Source organism: Ailuropoda melanoleuca, chromosome 12, assembly GCF_002007445.2.
Source record: "Ailuropoda melanoleuca isolate Jingjing chromosome 12, ASM200744v2, whole genome shotgun sequence".
NCBI classification, from domain to species: Eukaryota; Metazoa; Chordata; class Mammalia; order Carnivora; family Ursidae; genus Ailuropoda; species Ailuropoda melanoleuca.
Window position 1 is genome coordinate 33,595,517 of NC_048229.1, and position 8,058 is coordinate 33,603,574.

At 63.9% G+C, this 8,058-nt stretch overlaps 1 protein-coding gene across 1 annotated transcript in view; it reads left to right on the plus strand.

Annotated features, from left to right (window-relative positions):
• The first annotated feature begins 2,039 nt into the window (after nucleotides 1-2,039).
• NKPD1 (NTPase KAP family P-loop domain containing 1) overlaps nucleotides 2,040-8,058 on the plus strand; it is a 7,560-nt gene continuing 1,541 nt past the window's right edge. The window contains 4 exon segments of the mRNA XM_034639003.1: nucleotides 2,040-3,141; nucleotides 4,046-4,185; nucleotides 6,128-6,515; nucleotides 7,991-8,054. Of these exon segments, the coding sequence (XP_034494894.1) occupies nucleotides 2,925-3,141; nucleotides 4,046-4,185; nucleotides 6,128-6,515; nucleotides 7,991-8,054 (809 nt within the window). The 5' untranslated portion in view covers nucleotides 2,040-2,924.

Consider the following 8,058-nt stretch of genomic DNA (forward strand, 5'->3'; position numbering starts at 1 on the left):
CCCCCGCACAAGGCCTGAGCCCCAGCGCTTGCCGCCACCTGTCCTGCATGGCTGGCGGGGGAGGACGGCCCCAGGCACCGGCAGCCCTGCCCCTGTCAACAAGTCTGGGGTCGGCCTCCACCGGTGGGTTGCACGAAATGGCCCTCTCCCTGGGGAGCGGAGCTGGGGCAGGCCTGGGGCTGCCAGGACTGAGGATGGACAGAGAGGGGGAAACGGGCCAGGCACCCTCATCCCTCCCACCCCTCCCCACCCAAGATGGTAGTCCCACCCAGAGCAGCAGCCCAGCTGACCTGCTCTGGGGCTGTGAGGCCTCCCTGCCTCCCCCCCACATTCAGAGCACCCAAGGGCACCACACACCTAGACTCTACCCACGTTCCTCTGCCTGTCGTGGCCAAGGACCCCCGCCGCAGAGCTGTGAACTGAGGCTGGGGTGAGACCCAAAGGGGAGGAGAAAGGGTCTCCTTGCTTAAAACCCCAGTGCTGGAGGGGGGACTCCCCCACCTCTACCGAGTCCTGTCCTGTGAAGACAGCCTGTCTGGCCCCTGCCTAGGCCACCCCCCCCACCGCCCCACTCCCCAGACTCCTGCCCCCTCTGGGGCATCCAGTAGCCACTTGGCCTCTGCTGGCCACCGCCCCCTCTGCCTGCGCCCACAGCCCTGGGAGGACCCCTAGACAGCTTCTTCCTGCCCTGTGGTGTTTCCTTATGTTCCGAAGCACTTCTTGGGTCCCTCTGGATCCCTCTGCCCAGTACAGAGCCTGGCAGACGTTTCCCGAATGAACTGGTTATTCAGCTAAACTGTGTGTGCAGGGGGTCGGCCCCATCCTGCCCTCAAGAAGCTCCTAGGCCCCATCCTGGAGATTCCCTCACACATTTACCCCCCACTCCGACATACTAGTCCTGCCCCCCCCTCCGCCATTTGCCTGGACCGCTGTGGGGTGGGGGGGTGGGCAGAGTCCCCAGCTGCTGGAGGACGGGGAAGAAGCCTTCCCAGGAAAAGCGTCTTGAAGATCTGGGGAGGAGAGACTGGACTGGCCCCCAGTGGACGGAAGGATGCTTGGCTCTGGCTACAGGGGGCAGAGCTTGGTCCCCCAGGCAGAACCCCTAGAGGGGCATCCTGCTGGGCCAGATGGGGTCCCTTCTCTCTTGTCCTGAAGCCCCTTGTCCCGGGCACTCTTCAGTGGTAGCCTCCCCCATCCCCACCAGATCACCCATGTCCCCGGGGCAGTGACCGTCTGCCCCATTGTGCCAGCAGCTGAAGGGACACAGGCCTGGAGAGCAGAGACCCCCCCCACCCCCAACATACACACACGCACAACTGAGAGCCCCTCTTGCTCTGCCCTGCCCCTGCTCTCACCTCTCAGAGAACATCTACAAGGAGCCTTCCACCCACCCAGCAGGCAGGAGGCAGAGCCTCCGCAAGCCTGCAGCACAAGCCCCTGCTTCCAGAAGGCCCGCTCTGCTTCCACGTGACCTGGGCAAGGAACTTCAGCTCTCTGGGCCTCAGTTTCCTCATCTGTAACGTGGGCGTCCCAGCCGCCCCGCTGGGGTGTGCTGAGGAAGAGGGGCTAACTGGGGGGAAGTGCATAAACCGTGTGCGGTTTCCGGTAAGCCTTCGCCTGCGTGTTGTCCAGTGGGAAGCATCGAGAGCAGCCTGGTAAATGGGTCAGTCCGCCCAGCACGTGTTAGCCAGGGTCATTCCTAAGTGCCTGGCTCTGTGCTCAGCGGACTCCTCCTGACAACTGTGGTCCTGGTCCTGGTCCACTCAGCAATGAGGAAGCCGAGGCTCAGAGAGCTGAAGTCACCTGCCCGAGGTCACACAGCTGGGCCCTGGAGGAACTAGCATCTGAATCCGGACCAGCTCTGGACTCTGAATCCCTGTGCCAGCTTTACCCCCCCTCCTGGTCCCGTGGACCCCCGGGCAGAGTCTGAAGAGCCCCCCCGCAGGTGGAGCCCCAGGCCACCTCCCTCCCTTAACTGGGGTACCACGCCCGGGGGCAGCCCCCAGTCCTCGAGAGAGAGCCGAGAGCAGGTAGGCAGGGCGGGCACTCCGGGGGAAGGGGCGGGGACAGGGCGGACGAACCGGTCTGGCAGCTGGCACCGGCTCGGCCCGGGGCCTCTCTCCAGTGGGGCCTGTGCCGACGGGCGGTGGGGCTGGCACAGCAGCTCACAGGGCAGGGAGCCGGGGCCAAGAGGCTGCCGCCAGGTAGGTATGGGGGACCCCAGGCGAGGGCGGGCGGGCAGGGGCCAGGCACCGGGCCCCCAACCCTCACTGAGCCCCAACTCACCCCCTTTCCTCTGCCTCATGGCTTCTCCTGCCTCCCCCATCCCGCCCCAGCATCCTTCCCTCACTTCTGCTTTTAGCTCTTCACATTTTAAACCTGTGCACCCCGTCTCGCCTTGAGTTGGCTGAGCCTCTTCCCCAACTGGACCACCCTGATGGGATGTGCTCCCCCAGAATTCCCCTCCCCGTCCCACCCTTGTTCAGGCCTTAAATGGACCAGCCCTGAGATTCCAGTCACTCGATAGTGGTGGTGGTGGTGGCTTAGGGCTCCCAGCTCTCCCCATGCTGGTTACACGTCCCTTCCAATGGCGCCAGCCGTGCCTCCCACAGTGCACACCCCCAATACCTAGTGGTCCCCAAAGTTTACTCAGCCACCCCCAGGCTCCCGTGTCTCCCCAGCCCACGTCTGCTCAGCATCCAGCACCCCCATTGTCCTGGCCTCTTGGAAACTCCGAGGGGCTCCCAAACACCAACTCACCAACCTTGGAAATCTCACACGCCCCAAATTAGCCTCTAGCACCCCAGTAACCGTTCTCCATTCTCCCCCTCCCCCCATCTAGCTGTCCTTCCCCGGTGCCAACCACTCTTAACTCTGAAGAGCACCGCCACCCCACCTGGCGACCCAGGACCCCAACGTCAGGGATGGGGTCTATCACCTGTCCCAGGTCACATCCCGGGGTGGGCTCTTCCTGCTGGCACCCAAGGGATCCGGGCACTGAGCCCACCCTCGCCCTCTCCCGGAGCAGGACCCCCGCCGCCATGCACAAACACTACACTGTCCGCTTCATCAAGGGTGCTCTGCCCCTTCGGACCCCCACCGAGCACTACTTCTTGGACCCGGAGTTGGGGCAGCAAAAAGGTAGGGGTTCAGTTTGGGGGTCCTGGCAGGGAGCGTGGTCTGTGAGTGGGGGAGGCTGCTGAGTGGATGGTTGAGAAGGAGAACCTTAGGCCCCAGGGGAGAGGAGCTCCCAGCATTCCCCCCAGAGGCTTCCACGTAAAGGGGTCATGGGGGGGGCACAGGCCCGGGGAGCCTGAAAGTGGGAGCCCAGGATGGGGATGTCAGAAGGGGAGGCCCACACAGCCTACCTCTTCCCCCCCATGGGTAGAATCCCCCACCCCAAATCGCCAGGCCTCTGAGGACTTCACCCCAACCTGGGGGGGAGCAATGTAGAGGGAAAGCAAGCTCCCCCCACCACTGAGTGTGTGAGTGGGGGGGACAGCTTCCAGGGGGTTAGTGACCACAGGTGCTCCTGCGGGGGGGGGGTAGGGGTGGGGACAGTTATCGCCCATCAGGTCAATTCAGCCTTTTGAGGCTTGTGCCTCCTAGGGCAGCCCCCTTCCCACCAACCTTGCCCGATTCTGGGTACGAGGCCCACCCCTTTCTCAGTCCCCACCCTGTCCCCTCTCCATGGTCACCTCCCATCACTCCAGCCTGCTCTGGACCAACCAGGCCGCTTCCTGATGGGTGGTTCTCTGCCGCCCAACCCCAGGGTCACACCCCCAGGGACTCCAGGGCATTGGGTCCACTCCAGCCCATCACCTGGCTAAGCCCAGGCCTCTGCACCTCTTCTTCACGCCCCCCCCCACAGGAGAGCACACAGACTGCTCCCCCCCAACTTCCCTTCCTCATTTTCTCTGATTTCTCCGGGGCCTCTGTGGAGGGACCAGCCCCAGCCTCCACGTGAAGACTCGACCTGGTTCCTGCCAGTGCCCTGCAGGGGCCAGGGACCCAGGCCCAGTCACCCCCACTTCCTTCCTTCCAGGGTGCCGTCACCAGTGGTGCCATGACCCGGCGGCCCTTCGAGCCCACGGGCCCTGTCGGCTGCCCCCACAGGTGTGCTGGCAGCTGGCCTACCACAGCCACCAGGGGGCTGTCAGCGGCTGCCGCCAGGGCCCCCAGCCTGTCTGCTGCCTCCCTCCCCTGACCCCCCCCACCCCGGCCTGCCTTCCTCCCCGTTTGCTCTGCTCCCTGTCTGGGAGGGTGCTGGTCCCTGACCCTAGGCCCCCGAGCAGCTGCCTCTGCTTCGCCTGTCTCGACCCAAAGCTGCCAGGCCAGGCCTGTCCCTGGTGCCTCGCCCCAGGGCTCGCAGGGCTCCGGGCCCTGGCAGTCTCCCTCCACGAACAGCCTGGCTCTGCTTTCTCTCCCCCCGCCCTTCCCGCCCCGCCCCCCCAGCCCAGGGGTCCAGAGAGAACTTGGGGCAGGGGTGTGACAGGCACCAGCTTGCTGGCCAGCTCTGGGGTGGCGGAGAGGGGCAGCAGTAGGGGAGTGGCCTGGGGGCTGGAGAGAACAATGCAGCAAGGGGAGGGCTCCCTTCACTCATTCTTTGTTCTTTCGCTCATCCATTCCTTCATTCACCCATCCATGCTGTGACTAGGCATCAGATGCGCGCAGTGGGTGCCCAGCTCTGGTCGGGGAGGGGGGTGCAGGCTGCGGGGAGCAGGGCCGAGACTGCTGCCCTCACAGAGCTCCCGATCTACCGGCGGAGAGGGGGGAGGGGAGGAGGGTACAGGAAGCCAGAGCAGTAAGGCTGCTGCACCCACTGATAAGCACTGATAAGTCACCCACTGATAAGCACGTTGGGGGAAAACAAGGCAGGGAGAGGAGGTAAGGGAGCGTCGGGGTCTGCACATTAAATAGGGTCATCAGTCAGGGCCGCCGTTAGGGCAACATTCGAGCAAAGTAAGTGGCAGCAGGATGGGCAAATGCAGACTCGCGGTGGCCTGTTCCCGGGACTGTGATGAGCTCAGACCGGGCCATGTGGCTTGGTGGCTGTGCCCCCGGGGCAGGCAGGAGACACAAGGGGCTAACAGGAGCGTGGACCGTGGGCGGTGGAAGCAGGAGTCCAGTGGGAGGTGCTAGTGGGGGGGGTGGGGACACACGGCGGGCTCCCAGGTCTGCCTTGAAAGTAGAGCAACCGCTGAGCAGGGACTTGGGCTCCAGGTCAGGCAGCACCTCGGTCACTGCAGGCTCTGGGTCCTGCCACCCATTTCACACGCAGCTTCAGAGGCCAGCAAGGTGAGGTCACCCGGCCACCAGGTAGAGCCACCCGGGCCACCCCCTTGGCCCACCTTGCTGGGTCCTCCTCCTGCCCTCTGTGCCTCCAGGCCCGGCGCTGACCGTCCGGGAGGGAGGGATCCTGCAGCCCCCCAGGCCCCTGGGGAAGCTGGGTGTGATATCCCCACCACGCACGGGGAGGCTGGCCCGGTGCTGCCCACAGCTGAACCGCCCCCCTTTCTGGTGTCCCAACTCTAGTCCAAGAAGTAGCACTCAGTGGGGTCCGGGGGGCAGGACGCCCTCAGCCGAGCGGACACTGTGATGCTGGAGCACGGAGCCAGCCCTTAAACCAGACCATGGCATTGACCGAGGGCCCGCCCCAGCCCCAACCCTTTGGCCTCCATGCTGCCCCGTGTCTCTGCAGCCCCTCTTCAGAGGGAGGGACTGAGCCTCTCAATAGTCATGCAGAAGAGGTGGTGAGGCCGGGCCCAAGAAGCCTGCCTGAGCTCAGGGCAGGATGAGAGGCTGTGGGCATGGGGTCCCAAAGAGGGAGAGAGGTCAGGGTGAGGGACGGACAGGAAGCTGACAGGAGCCTGGGACTGTCAGGGCCCTTCTGCACTGGAGCCAGGCTAGCAGCGCAGGCAGGAACTGACACAAGAAGCTTCTGGAGCGTGCCAAGAGATGTCTCAAGCATCTGAGGGCCTCCAGTCCCAAGAAGGGCCCGTAGGAATTTTCCAGGGGAACCACGGGCTGGTGACTGAGCCTGGCGAGCTAGGGCCTGGTCAGCCAAAATCTCTTGGGCCACTGTGCTGGGGTTCGGTGGGGGAGTCTAGCCTCCTAACCTGGGCATGGTGGATCTGGGGTCAGCTCCTCCTGGGGTGCTCAGAGGGGCACATGGGACCCTGGAGAAGGGCGTTGCGTGCCTACTGCCCCAAAAACCTCCATTGGCAGGTTTGACCTGAGTAACCCCGGGCAGCTGGGGAGAGGGATGCCGACGAAGGGAGGAACTGGGGGTGGGCTCTCTGGAGGGCAGACGGGAGGAGGGTGGTGCTTGGCCAGCCTCACTGACTCTGTTTCCCCCCCTCCACCCCCTCCCCGGCCCCCAGATATCCTGACAGAAGATGATGTCTATTGCAGCTGTCTGGCCAAGACCCTCTGCCACGTACCTGTCCCTGTGACCGTGGGTTTCTATGCCCCCTTCGGCTGCCGCCTGCACATGATGCTGGACAAGATCACCGGTGAGGCCTCTGTGTATGTTGGGGGAGGAGGGAGTACGGGAAATGGAGCCCCTGGTCCCCGCCCGGCCTCGGGCTTCCCCAAGCCCTCTTGCTCCCGGGGCCAGTCGGGCCCCAGTCCAGATGCCTGTGAAGTTGGTATTAACCAGGTCCCTCCTGACACCCACAGCCTCTGTCCCCAGGTCCCTGCTCATTCCCTCTCTGGCCTCCTGGCCACCAGTCCCATCCCCTCCCCTGCCAGAGCAACTCCAAGGAATCTTCGTAAGATACAGCTCTGGTGGGGCACCTGGGTGGCTCAGTTAAGCGTCCGGCTCTTGATGTCAGCTCAGGTCATGATCTTGGGGTCACTCAGCATGGAGTCTGCTTGGGATTCTCTCTCTCCCTCTCCTCCCCCTGATCTCTCTCTCAAATAAATAAATACATCTTAAAAAAAAAAAAGATACAGATCTAGCCCTGTCCTTCCCCTGCTCATAAAGCCTTCCATGGCTCCCCAGCACTCTAGGGCAAAAGCCCAGGTTCCTCACTGGCTCCTGCGTAGTCCCCCCTGTGCCCCCCAGACCCATCTCTTCTCAGCCCTGGCCCAGGGCCTGCCGCCCACAAGACCCCTAACGGATAGAGGTTAACCAATCACACCAGCCGAAACGTGGCCAGGATCCCAAGCAGCTTGGACCTGGTTTAAGCCCCGCTCAGATCCCAGCCCCGACTGTGGCCAGAGTCAGCCACTCCTCCCTACTAAACAAGCCTCCATCTGCCCCTGTGTTGTCAGAGAGTGATAATAAACAGGGTCCTGGGAGAAAACATCCGGTTATAAGGAAAAAGGGAACAGCATTCTGGAGCTCCTCCTCTGCACTAGGTGACTCTGATACATTCCCGCTCATTCATTCACTGACCTCGATAGCAGATGCGGCCTGCCCCCGACCTCTCATGATCCATCCTTCAGACATTCCCCCAGCCCTTCCTTGGTGCCCAGGGGACACAGGATGACCGAAACGACCTTAGCCCTGCCCTTCCTGACCTCACAGGCCAGAGAGGGAGACAGACCTGGCCCCAGAGAGTGATGACCCAACAGTGGGAAGGGTTGGGGTGGGGGAGCTCAGGAGCACGTGACCCAGCCTGGGGATCAGGGAGGGCTCCCTGGAGGAGGAGACAAGGAGCTGAGACCCGGAGGAGGAGGAGCATTAAGCCAGGAAAATCAGACCAAGGCTGGACTCTGCTGCCCAGCATTTCGCTTCCTCAGCACCTCGCACGCATTCTTTCCTTCCCTAGAGCCTTCCTTCCTCGCCCCTTCCCGCCCTCTCTCCCCTGGGAGCTCTGCTTCTGCCCACCGCTGCCCTCTGGCCTCGCCCTCAGGCCCTTCCGCGGTCCCAGCCCCGGTCCAGGGCTCCAGGCCTCCCGTTCCGCACACCCGCGTCGGTGCCTCCCCGTGCCCCGCCGCTCACGCGGTCCCGCGCGCCCTCCCGCCCCTTCCCTCCCCGCAGCGCTGATGCAGCAGGAGGCGGCGCAGCGCGAGGCCGAGGAGTTGCGGCGCGTGCAGTGGCAGCCGCGG